Below are 19448 nucleotides of genomic sequence, written 5' to 3'. Positions count from 1 at the left end.
TGAAGAACATTAAAGTTCAACAAACCGCAAAATCTTTTTTTTTTAGGTTTATGATGACAAACAGCTGACATGCAGACGAAGTTGGATGCCGCAGTAATTGACAAAACTAACTCACATGACCTTTAAAACCAGGTTATTAAAAACCATTTTCCAAGAGCAAATGATATTTAATGAACTTTGTTTATTATATATTAGCAAAACATGTTTATTTTTACATCATCCTTATTGAGTTCTGATGTTTTCTTGTTTTCTTAGCGGGATCCATCCATCTTTGTACATGCACAGTCGTGTCCTTTTAGGTCAATTTGGGTGACCCAAGGACAACAAACACATACATAGGCCAGGGGAGAATGAATGTGGATGTTATTACAGTCGGTAAAAACCTGTGCACCATTGACTATACCAACTCTGAAAAAACAATAATATGCGATTTTGTTGATTGTATGCAATGTAAATTGGACACACCAAGCATGTTAATACATTTATTGGAATAGCCGTAATGTTTTTCATACGTGTCGTCGTCAATCGTTTATCAAGCTATCACAAAGTAAATTTTACGTCCAAGTAAAAGAAAAACTAATTCGTTGATAAACCTTTTTTTATATTTTTATGATATTGTAGTTACAAGGATTTTCAATTGAAGTAATAACTAAATGCTTCTTTTTGTCACGTTATAGGGTTTGTAAAAGCGTTGCCCATGCACACATTTTGAGAATGAAGCGCTTCTGCGATTCAGGCAAAATGTACTTCGGTCAACGCTTTTAAACCCAAAGGAGCATTCAATTCTTAAATCAATTGAATATGGAACTATTCATATCATATAATAATCAAAAATGTTTAAGACTACTAGAATAACATCTTGGTAATCAGAACAAGATCAAACGTAATATCGAATATATATATACCTACATCCAAAGAATTTGAAAAAAAAACCGTCTTGATAATTGAATAAGATTTTTTATAAAAGGGATCATGAAAAGAAATTTTATTGTACACATAAATATTATAGAAAGTGTGCACCACAACCATATTTTAGAGGGAAAAAATAATTACAAATGTCAATAATGGATTTGGATAGCAGTTCGATATTGAATCGAGTATTATCAATAAATGCCGATAAGATCTTGAATGTAATACAAACTAAAAACAGAAAAACGCTTGATTAATTCTAAAATATGGAAGTTTACGCAGATTGTTTGCCTCAAAATTGATTTCGACGTTAAGTATGCTCGTTAACCCTTCTTTTTTACTTCAACACCAGTTTGAGCACCAAACTGTTTTCACATTTTTCCAAATCAAAATCTGTTTTAAACTGGTTTTATACTTCTTAAGAATGATTACATTTCATGCTTTTGACGGTTTGTCAGATATTTGAAAATGTGTTTTAGTAATATATGTTAAAATAATTTGATTTGATAATTATTCTTACTTCGAGCATATCTTCAGATAATTGCATGATGCTCCCGAGTCGACCCCATACTTTCTCTTTGGTGCTTGTCCTTTACAATCACTGCTCAGAGTTCCAAGAGATCTTTTTACTCGTGTTCCTTCAATAAAAATGTTTAAGTTTAGAAACATACATATAAATATACATCAATGATACCAACAAAAAGAACCGACTGACTTTTCTTGAAACAAAGTATGGCTCTTCGTGAAAGTTGTATATTAATTTAGCTGAAATAGAATGTATGTGTATTTGATTCTGTTTATCCTAACATGCATGCAAATTCTTTACTGTTAGCCTATGCACATTCTATTCACTTCTGAATGTCGAATTCTCTTTCAACAATAGAACATTCTATATTGTCCCAAATACTCATACTAGATCATCGGATAAAACGAAGTTTCAACTTGTGTGTGGCTTTTTTAACAATAAGCGTTTCTGCTTTCGATGTTTGTTGTTAGAGTTCAGTAGTTGTGTTAAACTTGTTCGTATTCGTCAGTGTTTAATTGATGATTACTAGTATAATTGCACCTAATTTTGCCTCAGTAACAAAGTATGTTGTTGTCACGTACCGTAAGTTGACCGAAGATAAACATGCACGATATCGGTGGATGTGATAAGAAGAGAAAAGCCAAAAGCACGCATTTTCTTTTATATCAAGGGCTCTTTTAATTATATGCCTTTTAATACCAGGTTTTATACAGTAAAAAGTAAAATCACAAAAATACTAAACGTCGAGGAAAATTCAAAACGGAAAGTAACTATATATTTTATCCATGCTTTTATCCAACGACTAAATGCAGGACATATTGTTATATAAAGTATCAAGTATCCATTATTGTATGTTTTTGTTGCCGTCCAACTGTCATATATCTTGCGGCTCTTTTTATGTTTACAAAGTCTAACTCGTATTATATGGCAGGACTAATGAACCAATTTGAATGGCATGACCAACACCACGGATGTCACTTGATGAGCACGAACTGTTTATCCTCCCGTAGCACCTAGATTCAATACCGAATTTGATTTTTTGGAATCTTGTTGGGGTTTTTTTCAACGTTTTTCTTTTTGATAATGGTGGACTTATGCTTCTACATTCCTCCGCTCTTCGACTTATTCTCTCCTCTTTTTTTCTATTTTTTTTATTACGATGGTCATTTGAATAATGAGATTATTTTATACAATGGTTTATTCATTCAATCTTAAAATAAGCAGGATAAAGTATGACAATAAAATCGTAACCATTACTGATGTAGTTGTTAACTTTTATTTAAAATCTAAATAAAAGTGAACTACGACATCAGTTATTGTAACGATTTTATTGTCATACTTTGTCCTGCTTATTTTAAGATTGAATGAATAAACCATTGTATTAAATATTCTCATTATTCAAATGACCATCTGAAGCTTCTGTCATAATCGAGCTTGCGAGGATTACTTTCTAGAATTTTATTTAGCAAAGCGAATATCGCTACCACATATTTGTAATTATAGTATATAAAAACTAACTAAAAATCTGATAATCCAAAGGCAAGCTATGTTGAACACTATACTATATGATAATTTTAGTTAACAAATTCATTGGACCTTTTGTTAAAATATTACCTGAAGATTTGACGATTTTAAGAACCTCGGCGCCTTGTGGAATCTTTGTTTCCTGGTACAGTGGAAAGCCAAATCCTTCAAAAAACTGCTTTAAACTTTCTCCAAGTGTTACTGTATCAATAATTTCACCAGAGAGATAATAAAGTTCTTCGATGACTGTAGAGTTTGAGCTTGTTATACTGTTTACTCCATTGTTCTATTGTAACAAAAATAAAATCAGATTTATAAGTTGAAAGAGCATTATTTAAATGAAATAAAACAGAGTCAGTCATTTGAATTCTCAAGTAACTTAAAACCAATTGACATTTGTTTGTAGAAGAAAATATGGTCCACCAATAATAATTGTGAATTTTTTACAACAATATGTCAATCAATTTTATTGCTTAACTAATTTATTAATGAAGCATAAATCGAAACTGCATTACTTTCATAACTGAAATGTCTCGATTAGAGGTAAAAATATAAAATGCTAAAGGAGAAATTTTGAGTGGTAAACAAATCTTTTTTTAACATAAAGGCATATTATATGGTATACATGTTGAGTATAAAAATTAACTAGAGTCTCGAAGGAACCTGTGTCGATCACCTAATATTTTTGTTTACAGTTGATGCATGACTCAATTAACCTATTGTCATATTTGCTAGATCCAAGTGTTTTGGTTTAAAAGATATAAGGCAAAAAACTGAATTTCACCCTTATATGTATGTTATATTTTTTATCCATGGTGGCCATCTTGGTTACCAGGGGTGCTTATCCGACATACTTTTTAAACAGTATACACTAATGATGATGTTGGAAAAGATCGGTTAAATTTGGACCAGTAGTTTTATATATAGTTTGAAATATTACAAAAAATCGAAACATGACTCTTAAATGGGCTATTTGACAATTTTGATAATTTAACTTTTTTGTAGATTTTTCTTTGATGAACACATATATTATAGCTGACTATGCGGTATGGGCTTTGCTCATTGTTAAAAGCCGTACGATGACCTGCAGTTGTTAATTTTTGTGTCATTTTGGTCTTTTGTGGATAGTCGTCTCATTGGCAATCATACAACATCTTCTTTTTTATACAATTGCTTTTTACAGTTTATCTGAATTAATTAATAATGATGTTGAAGATAATAACCAAAAATACGAAATTTTCAAAAAATATCCAATTCAGGGCAGCAACCCAACAACGGGTTGTCTGATACATCTGCAAAATTTCAGGTCAGATAGATGATAATCATTTTACTCCATATCAGATTTGCTCTGAAGGCTTTAGTGTCAGAGATATGAGGCTTAAACTGTCAGCACCCTTATGTACTATTTTTAACCATGTAGGCCATGTTGGTTAAAATGAGGGGCCATCGAACACAATTTTCAAATTAAATACACGAGTGGTGATTGTGACCAAGTTTGGTTAAATTTGGCAGAGTAATTTTAGAGGAGAAGATTTTTGTAAAAGTTTACGGACGATGGACACTAAGTGAAAAATAAACCACAATATATCAGTATCACTATGTACGTACAACATAACAAATTTTTCATTACACACAGTATTTTAATGATATCTATTACGAAAAAGGGTTATCAAAGACTTGTGTATCAATCCAGGAATAGGAATAAAACAGGATAGTCTGTACATACCCAGCTACGAATAAACGCCTCTGTCATTTGACCAGCATCTACAGCAATCTGTCTATCAATGTCTCGTAGTCTACATTCGCGGAGAGATGGAAGGCATGTAATTTGTTTACCCTGATAAACAAAAACACATTTAATTACTCTTACTAATCTTAATATGTTATTTTAAAAAGACATTTTTTTTACATTAGTATGTCAACAGCTTTACTGATTTGATAACTAGATTGACGACTTTATCTTTCAAGTCCTTTTTTCTAAATATATAAATATAGTTAAAAATATAATAGTACTAATATGTTGAATTCTAAACTCGACAAACTTACGATAAAATAAATAGCCTTAAAATGTTGTATTCCAATATTTTACCAAAATATGTTCAGATCATCGATTACATTCTCATCAACAATTTCAAATGTAAGAAACGATATTCGTGAAGTCAATGAATTGGTTTAAACATTGATACGCGTAATGTTTGCCATTACGACAAACAAACAAACATTTTGCGAATTTCTAACATTATCAAGAGTTTGTATGAAATCATAAACGTAAAATTCTACTGAAACATTTTCAAAAGAATAAATAACATTGAAAGTTTCATTGCAGAGTATATAGTCAAGCTAGCGCGATTGTGTATACATTGTAGACAGTTATCCTTTGTTGAAGCAATAATTTCTTTTCGTTGTTTTTAGTGTCATTTTTATCTTCTTGACATAATTGTATTGTATTCGAATCTTTTTCTAGATTAATTATAATCGTATTTGTAAAATACCAACCTTTTGAAAGTCTTGCATCCTGTAAGATTCCAGAATATCATTGTGAGCCGGAACGTGAATCTTTACTACATTCTTTTCAAGATTTGTTTCGATTTTTTCCAAAAACCTTGCTTTACCTTCACTTATATGATAATCAAATTTCTAAAACAAAATATAAAATTGAAGCATTGTGATTGCAAAACGGTACATGATTTATTATTTTGACCTACAGAAACTTGATCATGAATGTTACACTAACTTTGTTGCTGTAAAAACACTGCGTATTAAATGTTTTGGCATGACAGTTTAACACATTTATATCAGGATGATTTTTTTTAATAATTGTTTTTTCCTCTACTGAATCACAAATCCTTTCCTAAATTTATTGTTTTCTTGCTGTACTGTTCGTTTGGTTTATATTATACGTGTAAGCATGTTTTTATGAGCAGGATCTGCTTACCCTTCTGATATCGTCCTTAGTTTTAGGTTGGGTTCGTTTTGCTCGGTGTTCTTTGTGGTGTTTGTGTTTTATTATTTTCTGTTGATCTTTTTGAAGTTTTAGCCATTGCACTGTCAGTTTATTTTCTACTTATGATTTTGAATGTACCTCTGTATATTTCTCCTGACTTTTGATACAGTATTGTGTCGTAATATTTACTTGCATATATTTCTTTTGAAATAGAAAATAAGTCTATATGTTATTTACATAAAGCAATAATTTATCTCAATGACACCTCAAGCTTTGTCTAATTTATTATTCATATACAGACAATATATATATTGGAAATAAATATCAACAAGATGAAGCAATATACCAAATTCAGATTCCTTTCTTGTAAACGAGTTAACTCACTGTATCTTACAGTAATTTTAAGGTTGACTAATTGTTGAATATGTCTTTTGAAAAAAAAAGTGCATACCATTTCATAAGCTGCAACAGCAGACAAGAATAAAACACAAAGTGATAAACCTAACATTGTCACAAATTTATCTACAAAAGAAAAAAGAATACATAAAATAAAACATTTTACAGTTAGCCTATAAATTGAAATAGTGTGCAAAAATTAAAAACAAACTTCTCGTAAAATTTTGATAACATATGGGAGACAATGACTGATAATCATTGCCAATCAACGAAACTTATTTGTTGTTAAACCTGCATGGATAGCCTATATCATTCACCTATAGTAAACACGTTTTGTTTTAAAGCAAGACGGATAATAAAAGAGGGACGAAAGATACCAAAGGGACAGTCAAATTTGTAAGAATTACCAACAAATATTAGTACACACAAAAAACATGATGACTGCAAACACACATAAGAAATGGATGTCCGATTTCCCTAGTTTACTGAGCATGGATGCATTTTACTTTTTTCCAATTTCATGCGTATTTACTATATTATTGAACATGTGTTAGTTTTCTGCAAACAAACACAATTTGTGTACCTTTTAACCGTGAAAAGGTAAGTTTATCTTGCACTAGTCATAATCTTTTTTTACAAGTCCTTTTACTTGCATATCATCGGCAGGGACGCAAAGCCCTTTGATTATATTCTTAGAGAAACACACACAACTGGACATTAAAACCATATCACCAAATTTTAATTTTGATTATCACTTTTTATAATAATATTGTTCCATTACATGACAAAAACAACAACAAAGAATTAACCATTCAAATTCAAATAATACCCCTTTTAAGAAGTTTTATTTTGTGCAACAATTTCCGATATACATGTAAATACTTTCAACTTAGTTTAAAAATATAGCAGTCATCCGTAATTGACAGAAAGAGAGAGTGACAATACGACTTTGATTTTTTTTGGTGTATTTCAAAATGTTCCATGTACAAAATGTAGCAATTTTCCATAAACCACCTGGAAAATAAACCAAATATTATAACAGTGCGTTATCCATTTACAATGTATACCAACAAAAACAGTATGTCACTGCACGAAATGATGCATTTAATATAAAATTAAATGCATATTTTATGCATATTAAATTTTAAATTATAAAAAAATATATGCATTTACTTTATTGGAAAATTTCTAATTTAACATAAGTTTAAACTTAATTTAATAAAGCAAATAAATTCCCAAATTTCAACCTAGTTTAAAGATATTTTTATATCTGAATAAATTTCAAGTTTAAACAATTTAAATATAAATTAAACTTGAAAAAATTTCAAATTTAAAGAATTTTTAGTATAAATTAAATTTTAATAAATTTTAAATTTAAAGACTTTAATATAAATTAAATTGCAATAAATTTCAAATTTAAAGAAATCTTAATTTGAATTAAATTTCAATAAATTTCAAATTTATAGAAATCTAAATTTAAATTAAATTTAAATAATTTTCAAATTTATAGATATCGAAATTTAAATTAAATTTCAAATTTAAAGAATTTTTAAAATATATTAAATTTAAAAAAATTTCAAATTTAAAGAAATCTTAATTTAAATTAAATTATAATTAATTTCAAATTTCAAGAAATCTAAATTTAAATTAAATTTTAATAAATTTCAAATTTGAAGAATTTTTAATATAAATTATATTTGAATAAATATAGAATTTAATTTCTAGTTAAATTTGCTGAGGAATTACAATCATGGAAATAAAAATTGAGAAAAGTTTTCTGATTTTTAAACTGGAGGAAGGATGTGGGTGATTTTTTTTTCAACTTCAACTCAAATATCTTGTTTGGAAATATCTAATTAAAGAAGAAAATGAAATAAAAAATAGGAAAATTCAATGATTAAAATATTGAAGCTATTGAAAAAATGATGGATCCTTCAACTTTTCTTATCAATATATACAAAGTTTGAGACTTGAAGGCAGGGATTGCTCCTCAGTTTAATAACAGTAGAGAATAAGATTTTGGGTTCCAATTGCAAATGTATGGTTTGTCAGTATCATTAAAGTCTGTAAAGATGAAACTACAACTATAATCCAAAGTTTATAAGTCATTTATTTGCAAAGGTTAATACCAGTTTGTAAGTATGCCTTTATCTGTAAGTAAATAATGCCAATGCCTCTGATTTTATATGAGAACTTAAAATGTTTAAATTTTAAGACTTGCACATAACACAAAATTAAGATATAGACTTCAGGGCAAGCCTATCTATCTCTATGTGTGATAATTTCAACAATATATAATACAGGAGATAACAAAAACCCTTGGACAAAGCATAATCATACACAACAATTTCCTGTTTTATCTTATTGCCATCCTGTCTTGGGCATATTTATACAGATTGAATAATATTTTTTTTAAATTGAATTGTCTCCCTTTGTATATACTTTAATAAAAGAAACAAAGTCTTTATCAAATTAATTTTATTCAGATATTGACAAATCAAAGTTATTTTGATTATCAATAAAATATACTGTCAAAATGTTGGTTACATCAAGGAACTACAATTTTACCGTGTAAACAAATAAAAGTTCAGTTCTACATCAAATTCAAACTAGTCAATAACATAATGGTATGTGACAAAGAAACATGCTTACTATTTGAGTTTGCTTGTTTAAATATCATAACATTGGAGTTATCACAATTAGCAAACATACCCAGCTTTTTTCAAGTTTGGTATCATAAAAATATTAATGAATAATCTCCCTTGCTAGCATTATTAGTCAATCAAAGGAACAACTAAATACATAAAAAACAAAAAATAAAACAACAAACATAACATAGTTGCTAAATGAACAACCAATGTGCTGCTCAGACATTAATTCAAATTTTATCAAACCTCACCCTGAATGCTATATACACAAGATACAGGTAAAAAATAATTGAAGGAAAAGTAAATTTCAAATATATACAATTGATTAAAATAGCACACAAATAAACTTTTATTAAAAAAATAAAAAATTTCAAGCACAAAATTATCAAATATTAAATGTACTAGGACATAGGAAAATTGAACAAAAATAATATGTTTTTAAGATTAATTGTTTATTAATACTTTAACATTCAAAATAGACGTAACATTTTTGTAAACTGTTAAATACGCAAAGTTATCTCCCATTGACCAAATATATATAAATAATGTGGTGAAATCTTAGATGAAAAATCTAAGACAGCAAATACAAGACACTTAAATGAACCGCACCCTAATTATTATTCAGCTTTTAATCAATTAAAAAAGGCATTTTTTTTTAAATTAATACAAGAATGTGTCCCCAGTACATGGATGCCTTCTTCATACTATCATTTTCTATGTTCAGTGGACAAAAATTGGTGAAATTCTCTCATGTAGCATTAAAATTAGAAAGATTATATCATAGATCACAGGGAACATGTGTACTAAGTTTCAAGCTCATTGAACTTCCAACTTCATTGAAAACTACCTTGACCAAAAACTCTTACCTGAAACAGGACAAACAGAACAAACAAAGGGACAGACTGATGCCAAGACAAGAAAAACATAATGACCATAAATAAGGCATAAAAAATATGTAGGTCTAACAAACACAATAACATTATATAATGACAAATATATGTTGCACCTGTAAATGATTTTTATAGTAAAAATCAAATGTTGAAATCAGAAAGCAATTATTTATCTTGTATAGTTAAAAAAATCTTCAAGTTAAGTTCAAGAAATCAAAATATTCTGTCTGACTTATTTTCAAAGGTTTTCCTTAGGCTGATCTACTGGTAATCTTTATAAACTATAATTCAAAAGTAAATCATGAAGTCATTTTCTTCTTTGCTAATTCCAAAAGTGTACTTTTTATTTGGCCCTATTCAAAATTGAAGGATTATTTTTTTGTCATATGCCCTTAAGCAAACTCAATTAAATGCAAGTTCTGGAGATTTATTTAGACAAGGCTTTCTTAGACCTCAACTTTTTGCACTGTGCATTTAGCTGTCCCTGGTATTTACTGCCAAGTTTATCCATGCAAGATTTAGAATCTTTCGACAGCCTAGTCAGAGGTTTTGTAACAAGGCAAATGTCATTAATATCCAAGAAAAAACATCCAACTGTCAAAATTTTCGTAATATCAATAACTATAATTTTACTATGTAAACATATACAAAAAACACTTTTTTGAAATAAGTAAAGATATACATCAAATTCAAACTAGTCAACAAAATAATGGTATATGGCAAATTAACATGATTACTTGTTTAAAAATCATTGCAAAAGGGTTATAACAAACAGCAAACATAAGCATTTTCAAAGTTTGGTATCATAAGAATATTTATGAATAACCTCCCTTGCTTGCAATATTTTCAATCTAAAAATAAACCAAACACATCAAATAGCAAAAAATAAAACAGCAAACATAACATAGCTGCTAATTTCAAACCAATGTGCTGCTCAGACATTAATTTAAATTTTATAGGATCTCACCCCAAATGAATACATATGATAAAAGTAAAAAAAGACATTTTATGATATGTATAATTGAATTAAATAGCACACAAATATTTTTTATCAACTAAATTATGAAATTTCATGCACATGACTATCAAATATTAAATGTACTTGGACAATTGAGTGAAAATAATATTTCTTTTAAGATTAATTGTTCATTAATTTTCAAACATGTTAAAAAGAGATAACAATTGGTAAACTGTTAAATATACAAAGTTATCTCCCATTGACCAAAATATATAAATAATGTGGTGAAATCTTAGATGGAAAATCTAAGACAGCAAATACCAGAGACACTCAAATTATCATTCAGCATTTAATTAAACAGAAAAAACAAAAGAAAAATAATCAAAAAAATATGTAGGTTATGCCCTTAAGCAAAAACCCATGACAGGTCTTGGGATTTATTGGGACAAGGCCTCTCTGATGGCCTGCCAACAACTCTCTTAGATCTTAACTTTTTGCCTTGTGCATTGAGCTGTCTCTGGTATTTACTGTCAAGTTTATCCATGTAAGATTTAAAATCTTTCGACAGCCATGGCAGAGGTCTTGTAATAAGGCGCGTTTCATCTTCAGAATCACTGTCCTCACTCGACATGAAATCAATTTTTATGGCCTTCATTAGTTTTTCCTCTTCAGGCACTGGTAGTTTCTTTGCTTGAAGGGCCTTAACTCTATTTTGAAGCTTCTGTAATGAAAATGTTTAATTTGATTTAAATTGACTAGTTATATCTATTAGACAAAAGGGATCTTTTCTACATGCAGTAATTCTAACTTAAGTCATAATCATAAGTTGAAAACAAGATATTCTATAGAATGACCAATAAATATCCTGTGGAATAATTAATATTTAAAAAAAAAAAAAGGATTTGTGACTAAACATGAAATTAAGCTGCACGTTCATAGTACATTTATACTCTGCTCCCATAATGATTTTCTATTTTCAGTGGACCATGAAATTTGGCATTAAATTTAATATAATATAATAAAATAGACCACATGTGTATTAATTTTAAAGTTGATTGGACTTTATTAAAAACTTTCTTGGCCAACAACTTGAACCAAAACTTTTACCTGAAGTGAAACAGATGAAAGGATAAAAACGCAAAATAAAAAGATCTTTTCACGGGAAAAAAAACAATAAAAACTCTTGTTTCTACTTATTTTACAAATCACATAAGCTTTGGAGCTTCATGAATGGAAACACTTGAAACAAAAGTGTAAAGCATGCTGAGCATTAATATTCCATTATATATCATTATGAAAAAAAGCATTTCATTTCAATGGTAACTTCAACATGTTGACTTAAACATCTGTCAAATCTAATAAAGAAAGTACATTTTTTTAAAATAAGATGGTTTGAATAAAATGCATTGTGAAGTCAACACAATAGACTGATAGGACAGGATAGATAAGCTTGTTTATCATTCTACAGGTTTTTTTCCTCAATTGTTACTATGTTTTGTACTTACCCTGTTCTTTCTCCCATACAAAACCATTTTTCTGTTGTGTGAGGCCTTTTTTCCATCCTCCTCCATTTGTCTCCTTTGTTTTATGGTATTGAAATATGTCTCAATACCAGCTGGGAAGTGAATATAATGTACAAGTCAGTAATAGGACTATTCCATTTAAATTTCCCACCTGAGGGTGGAAGGCTACCATTTTTTTTTATTCTGTTGGGGGAGGGGTTTTAAAATTTGAATGTGAAATTAAAGATTGTGGGACTAGTCACACTCAGTTTATTTTGGTGTTTGATGCCGGTGTAAATTACATTAAATGACAGCCATTTCAGTGACAGGTATTACTACAGAACCTTTCCTCTAGGTGGCGTGTCTTGGAAGAAAAGACATTTACTTGATGGGACATATATTTTCAAAATTTTCCTATAGGAGGGGTATAAAAATTAGGCAGCATCACCATTTTCCTCCATGGCTTATTATTGAGTTTTTTTTTTTGTCTTATTCAATTTCAATATTAATGACAATATTAAGTACTCCCATTTTGTTTTCTTTTGACTTATAAGATGTATTTGTAATTAGCCCAATCAGCTGTTTAACTGAAACTGAATTACTGCCCTTTTAATCTAATTTTATCTATCTATTTAGTAATTAATCTATTAATCAATAGCAAATCAATATAAATTCAATGTGCAAATTTTCAAACAGAAAATAAGTCATTCATTGTTTGATTGTCTAGTTCATTCAAATATAAAATTGTTTTGAATTATTTTTCTGTTGTTTTTTCCTGCAATTATCTTTGGTCTCTATAACATCAATGAAGTTTTCAATCGTTTGACTAAAGTGCATTAAAATTACCAGATGTCAAAGAATGGATCTCATATAAAAATTAAAGTGCTTGAATGATTAACATATTCAAATTCCAAATAAAAAAATCGTAAGGGTTCCGCAAAACCCAGTGTTTGGCCTACTTTTGCTGTAAACCACAGGCTCCTAAATATTCCTCTTGATACTATCTTTTGATTGTAAAAAGTTCTGTCCAAGTTTGGTAAAAATATAGGATAGTTTATGAATGTGATTAATGTTTTAAAAACTTCAACTACAGACTGTATGTAATGTTAACTTAAATAAAATTAAGTCCATTTATAAGTAAAATACAAATAAACACTGTTTTTAGATACAAAATGTTGTTAAATTTCCTTCTAGATACAAGCTTCTGTTCAAGTTTGGAACAAATTCTTGATAGCATAAGAAAGTTATTAAAATTTTAAAAACTTCATGAACTTTAAACCACAGAGTGAATTTAATATTTCCAGCAGAAAAAAAAGTCCATTTATAAGTAAAATACAGATAAAAGGTATTTTATTTTTACAAAATTTAGTTCTGGATACTATCTTATGATCATAAACAAGCTTCTGTCCAAGTTTGGTCATGTTGGTAGAAATCCAGTATAGTTTAAGAAAGTGATTAAAATTTCAAAAACTTTAACCACAGACATGACAGAGTGAATATTTGTGGACGCCTCCGTCAGAATGTAGGATCGCTTAGTCTTGCTTTTTCGACTAAAGTCAAAGGCTCGACAAAAAGAATGTGACAAAGATGCTCCCCTTTCCACTTGCATATATGTAAAGAGGGAATACCTGGAGAAAATAGAAAGGAATTCCATTTAAATTAGAACCTGAACTGTTTTGTAGTAACAATTTTTGTGTAAATCTTCATACCATTTGATTAAAACTAAATTCTATTGTAGCTTAGTGACAGGGTTATACTTTTATGCTTCTCAACTAGCAGCAAGGGCATAAATTATTTTAAATGTACCATATACATGTAGATATCATAGTAAATTTGCATTACTATTGTAAAAAAAACATGTACTTACTCTTAATAACACCTTCTTCTGTTGTTGAAAATTGTCCTTTGACATAAAGACATATAGCCTCAGACATCTCTTTATTTACCTCTGCAGAATACCTAGAAGAAGCTAAAAAGTTAATATATATTGGCCAAGTAATTGCATATTAAGAAAACACTAATGGTTTGAATATTTTAAAATTAAGGTTTTTTTTCCTTCTTTCTTTTTCAGTTAAATAGTTACTTATTCATTCTTGTTCCATATCATTGTAACACTGCATGCTATATTTATGTAATTTAGTTACCTGGAGTTGGTATTTCAAGGAAAGAGATTAATATCAGCTATATACACATGTAGCTTGTTTCTGAATCCTATTATTATTGTGTATTGTGTATGATGATATATTTGTATTGATGATGAATATATATGTTTAAACTAAAACTAATAGTGTGAGGAAATACAAGTTTAAACCAATAAATGGTTTTTATAGGGAAACAAGCCTTACCGGACCTACTCCTTTGTTTTCGTTAATTTCTTTCTCATATAAATCAGTACACTGCTTCACATTTTGATAAAAAGTAGCTTACTATATGGCATGGGTTTTGCTCAAGGTTTAAGATGTGATGAATGGTAACCTATTGATAGTAAAATTCACTTCATGAGAACTCTATTTTTTAGTTTTCTCATTACCAATCACACTGCATCTCCTTAAATATTACATTTTGACAGGGGTCTACTTATAATTACATTATTTTCCATAAAATTAAAATACAAAGATATTTCATCCAGTATCATTATCCTAAGACTCAGCCCAGTCATGTCAAATTCATGTAATTACTATTACTTACTTCAAAATAGAACCAGCTGCTGTTTTACATGTCCAGATTAAATTTTTTTCTGTAGTGCTATGCCTGTAAGCATCACGAACAGCTTGCTGAAAAATAAAACAAAAAAGGTTTATCAACTATCATTTATTAACTATCACGACTGTTTTGATTGAATAAATGTGTACTGACAGGAGATCATATACATGTATGAGGAATTTATATGTTTTCAAACTGGTCTACACCAGGAACATTGCACATATATTTGTAAAATTGGGTCTATGCAAAGGGAAGATTGGACAGGGGGTCCATGATTCCTAATACTTGAAATATATACTTTGCACAGTTCACTGCTTGGCTATTTGAAACTTTATGATTGCATGTATAAATTTACCCTGACACTTGAACTTACATATAATATGTATAAGGTATACATGGTATATTTGCAGATTTTATTAAAGCAGGCTGACTATGGGGTATGGGCTTTACTAGATGTAAAAACAGTTACTTATAGTTAATTTCTGTGTCATTTGGTCTCTTTCGGAGAGTTGTCTCGTTGGTAATATTCTTTTTAATAAGCAAGTATTATTATTATATTATAATTCTGATAAAACAAAAAGACATACATTTTTTTATATATATATGTCATGTATGTTCCTAAATCAATGTTCTATCAATGGCATGTCTCACTCTCTAAGTGAATTGCATGACTTACATGTAAAGTATATCATTTGATAGATTTTCTAATTATGAAATCAGAAAATGTAGACAAGATATTTATTTTAATAAATATATAAGTGTATACACATGATACACATGTATAGCTGTATATATACATTGCACTGTACCTTAATATGAGCAGGAACATGGACAGCTCTTATTTTTCCTTTTTTCTGAGCTCCTGCATGTAAATCTATCCTCTGTAACAAGTGATGTAATTCTTCAATTTTTTCCCCTTGATCTGTCAATGTCTTCATCAAAATCTCAGTTTGAGCATCCATCATTCTCTTCATTAGCTAAATTATAAATAAATATATCTTTTTGAGAGATTGTAAATATACATTACATGTATATAGTAGTCTAAAATTCTGTCAAATCAATACCTTTTTAACTTTGATTTACTGTTAATATACAAAATGTATATGTATGGCAAAATGTATGGTAGTACAACTACATTTGTACTGAGCTGCATGTTCTAAACTTGGGACATATTCTTACAGAATACATTGTAATTAATTGAAATGCAGACGCAGTGACAATGTTGCAGGCACTGGCAAAATATTATCAAAAACATGTTTGTGAGCATTAATTTTGAGTGCCAATTTGACAGAGTGCTAAAGTGGCTAATATTTTAATATCAGCATCTGCATACACTTCCAGACTTTAAAGTCTTTAAGTTTATACTCAATAATGCAATGTACTGTAGACATGGTAGACTAGCTAATTGTTTCTAAAGTTGATTACAGACTTACTCAAACATGTTTTTGCTCTAGTCCAAATCCTTATGACTTCGTGAAAGGCTATTATATTTTTTTTTCTTTTGACAACTTACATCCACAAGTGTCAAAGCGAAATTTAAACAGTTAAATATAGCCTTCCTAGACAGCATAATCATTTGGACTAGTTAGTATTTGCTCAAGACCCGTTTCCCACAGAAAACAAGTGAGTTTGCAGGCCACGTCCTCCCCTGTTTAACACCATTTCACAAAATACAGTGAATAACGAACCCTTTTCACGAATGCACGTGAAATAAAAATGGCAAAACATGTTGCACGAAAATAACCCTTTATCACCCTCTGTATTAGACGTATTTACACTTTTATGCAAATTTGTCCGCCATTACATAACATCACACAGGTTCCCGTAAACTTTGACTTCATAATTCAAAACATATGACGTCACAACTAAAAAGTGATTGTTGCTTGACGTCAGAGGTGATGTTAGGTCATTCGGAGGCAAAATACAGCTAAATACCAAAAGTGTAAATACGTACTCCTTTGATAGGTTTTGTGTTAGGAAGGTGTCCCAGAAATAAATTAAAATAACCTTGCCAAAAGTCATAATCTGATTATTATTTGGACTAGCCATCACCTTTTCAGAATCCGGGTCCGTTCGCCCATATTCACGTTCGCCATACTACGTGTTCGCCCTGATACCTGTTCGCCCAGATTTTTATTTTTTTCTATTTGTTTTCCAGTCGCATAATTTTAAGTATTTGAACAAAATATGTTAAAGTTTGTTAACAAATTGACAGAATATTTATATTGCCGCAATCATTTTATCATTTTCTCTTTGATTTACAGAGTAGAATTGGTATGTACAATGTAATTCTCTTTATTGATATTTGTTAACAAAATAATTGTATTCTGTCAATCATGAATGTATGCAGTATAACTGAGACTAGGACTATCTCCGAGTATAATAATGAACTTGTAAATCCGTTTCATGATATCTGAATATAAAGTTTTTTTCAACTTCAATGCCCTAAATATCAATATTTTTTAGTAGGGCGAACGGACTCACTGGGCGAACGAACTCAGGGCGAACGTACCCAGGGCGAACATGTTTTTAGGGCGAACGATCCCAATACCACCAGTTCACTACACTAGGTTTTGTGGAGAAAATTGGGCATAAATCATTGAATGTCAGAATGAGCTTCAAAAGATAAATGATTGTGTTATGTCTAGAACATTATAAGTAATACGGTCACCAAATCGATAATCAGACTTATGTTGAACTTGAAGTGACTGTTGTATTGACAGTGTCAGTGTTGATGAAAATTACTTCTTTGCGGATTTGAAAATCCCGCAATGACAATATGAACTGTGCTGTATGGAAAAACCGCGAGGCAACCGAGAGATAAAAAATCAAACTAAATACCAGTATTTAAGATATCATTTGTCAGCCCAATAAGATAATGTATCCTTTTTGATAAATTAAGATGATACATATGATATAACTTATATAATTATAATGGATTTATGGAATAAATGAGAGAAATGTTATCTTTAGAAATTGATGAAATAAATAATAAAGTGTTTTTCTTGTCTACTTTTGGGTCTTAACTTACACTGTTATTACAAAATTATTGTAAAACCGCGGGACATGGCCAGATACATTTATAAAGATACATCATTTTTCATAATAAATCAAGCTGAGTGAGTTACCTGGACTCTTTCACACATGAGAATGCACCTGCATAGGTTTTTCTCAAATTATTGACTAAATGGAAAGTTCAAACTTTACTCAACCTAATAACTTGTATAACATACGGTCATGTACAGTGATATATAAACATGCATTATGAACAGTAATTGAGTTACACAAATTGTATACAGAAGTCAGAACTATCCAAAATAGTGACAAGTAATTTAACTTAATTTTACCTCATTAACTGACTCAATGTTGACATTATTGTGTGCAGCGCTGGTGTGAAAGGCGTTAGGTGTTGAAGTTAATCTTCGTCGAATCGAAATTGGTGTGTCCATATCTGCTGGTCCACCGCATGCTCCAGGCATAAACTGTTCTGAAGGGGCTGACAAATCTAGAGGCGCCAACACAGCATTCCTTTGCTTCTTTCGGAGAGGACTTTCAGAAGGACCCTTTTCTTGTATAGATGTACCTATATCCACTGTTTTCGAACCGTCATCCGACCCCGAGTCTGAGTTCTCCATTTGGAGATGGAAACTGGAAGTACTGGTATTAATGATTTTACTATGAGGAATATCATCATCTTCAGAACTTGAAAGACTAGCAAAGCTTCCAGACGACATATCAAGACAGTGATGCAAATAATAAACAGGTACAAATTTTTGTTACAACTGTGTTTTAGGGAGAATTTCTCGAATTATGGTTCTGAACTAAAATTCAATCTCTTAAATATCATGTATGGTCCACTGATACATGTAGTTAATCTTTATAATTAAGGGAGGGCTGTATAAATATAATCAAAATATGTGTCCAATGAAAGCTAAATGTGAAATTTAATTTCCAGATTTAAAGCTTAGTAAATTATACTTTTTTTGCTATAGCTGCAATTTTGATGCAAAGGGAGGAGTCATGACTAGCACATCCTTCATTCTTTATTAGAACTGTCTAACCAGAAATTGTTCAGCTGTATTCATCATGTTCAATGGCAAAATATTAATATTATAGACAAAAAATCTTCACGAAATTAATGTAGAATAGATCAAATCTAGCACTGTGATATGTCATTAGTAAAAATCATTCATACTGCAATTACAATCGTTGGTTGGAGTCAAACAAAAATATATATCTGCTAGCACGAACTGCTGAACAGTAATAGAACAACTTTAGAAAACTGCCAGACTTCATTTAAACAATGAAAAAAAAGAAAATTTGTTTTAAAATCAGATGTTCAATCTTACATTTTGTAGTTGGTCATGTCGATAGTGCAGGACTTCTTAAGCTACAATATTTAATGTATGAAATCCTTGTCTTTTTCTAAATGCCCTATTGGCTATGTA

The 19448-nt window shown here is 29.7% G+C and overlaps 2 protein-coding genes across 2 annotated transcripts; both read right to left on the bottom strand.

Annotated features, from left to right (window-relative positions):
* Positions 1-251: 251 nt before the first annotated feature.
* LOC134705967 (uncharacterized) lies at positions 252-6821 on the bottom strand. Its single transcript, XM_063564680.1, has 7 exons — positions 6806-6821; positions 6355-6425; positions 5456-5596; positions 4686-4796; positions 3050-3245; positions 1430-1547; positions 252-408 (listed from the first exon to the last, which is right to left on the bottom strand). The coding sequence occupies exons 1-7, from the start codon at positions 6819-6821 to the stop codon at positions 252-254; spliced, it is 810 nt and encodes a 269-aa protein (XP_063420750.1).
* A 3126-nt stretch (positions 6822-9947) lies between these two features.
* On the bottom strand, positions 9948-19114 carry LOC134707904 (uncharacterized). The gene is made up of 6 exons (XM_063568064.1): positions 18348-19114; positions 15810-15977; positions 14986-15071; positions 14165-14256; positions 12301-12410; positions 9948-11516 (listed from the first exon to the last, which is right to left on the bottom strand). Exons 1-6 carry the CDS (start codon positions 18732-18734, stop codon positions 11202-11204), a joined length of 1158 nt encoding a protein of 385 aa, XP_063424134.1. The 5' UTR covers positions 18735-19114; the 3' UTR covers positions 9948-11201.
* Positions 19115-19448: the final 334 nt, after the last annotated feature.

The sequence above is a fragment of the Mytilus trossulus genome, chromosome 2 (assembly GCF_036588685.1).
Source record: "Mytilus trossulus isolate FHL-02 chromosome 2, PNRI_Mtr1.1.1.hap1, whole genome shotgun sequence".
In the NCBI taxonomy this organism is placed as follows: Eukaryota; Metazoa; Mollusca; class Bivalvia; order Mytilida; family Mytilidae; genus Mytilus; species Mytilus trossulus.
This window is presented reverse-complemented; position numbering and strand designations above follow the sequence as displayed.